Here is a 696-nt window from a genome sequence, read left to right as displayed (position 1 = left end):
ATGCGAGGTGCAGCTGTACACGCGCGTGATGGCCTGAAGTCGGCCCGGCGAACGAAGTCTTGGCAACAACAGCGTCCCATTCCCGCTGGCTCCTTCCTCGAGTGATCAGATTGTTTCTCCTTCGGCTTCATCCAAGATACCATACTATAGTTTGGCCAGGAAGGAGAAACACCCCTACATGCACCGCTCTCCTTCCTCCCGTCTCTTTATAGCATTCGCCAACAGCCCCTAAGCTACTCCGTCAATACCAATGTATCTTTGTGCCAACGCTCTGGCTTGCAGGTCTTCACTTTATCGCATGGCTCCCGATGTCGTTACCCGTACGCAACACTTGTATATTCCGAACGGGTCCTGGCAACGAGATAGACAATCACGACGCAAGCGTCAATTGAGTCGCTAAATCCATCGACACTCTTATAGCATTGCTATCTCGAGGTACGATCGAAGCGGCATTTCGAATAATAGCTCTAAGCAACTCCTATATTACAACGGTAGATAATAGGCTAATTATAGAAGAAGACAGAAGTTAACTATATAGTACAATCCTATGCCATTTCTAGTGACATTAAGATAACATTTTTAACCTTTATAGAGTATCGAAAACCTTAGATTAAACTCCTTATACGCTATATACTAGAAGAGCTAAGTCCTAGTATGCTTTTATTCTAAAGACTGTATATTTTATAACCTCGTCCT

The 696-nt window shown here is 44.5% G+C and overlaps 1 protein-coding gene across 1 annotated transcript; it reads right to left on the bottom strand.

The window, feature by feature from the left end:
- Positions 1-21: 21 nt before the first annotated feature.
- MYCFIDRAFT_180836 (uncharacterized protein) lies at positions 22-406 on the bottom strand (the record flags this gene model as incomplete). The annotated part of the gene is made up of 4 exons (XM_007934496.1): positions 22-204; positions 238-289; positions 332-351; positions 378-406. Coding segments are annotated over 4 exons (284 nt in total), but the record flags the coding sequence as incomplete, so codon positions are not given.
- Positions 407-696: the final 290 nt, after the last annotated feature.

This window comes from Pseudocercospora fijiensis (genome assembly GCF_000340215.1).
Source record: "Pseudocercospora fijiensis CIRAD86 unplaced genomic scaffold MYCFIscaffold_57, whole genome shotgun sequence".
In the NCBI taxonomy this organism is placed as follows: Eukaryota; Fungi; Ascomycota; class Dothideomycetes; order Mycosphaerellales; family Mycosphaerellaceae; genus Pseudocercospora; species Pseudocercospora fijiensis.
The sequence above is the reverse complement of the archived record's forward strand: the minus strand, read 5'-3'. Positions and strand labels throughout refer to the sequence as shown.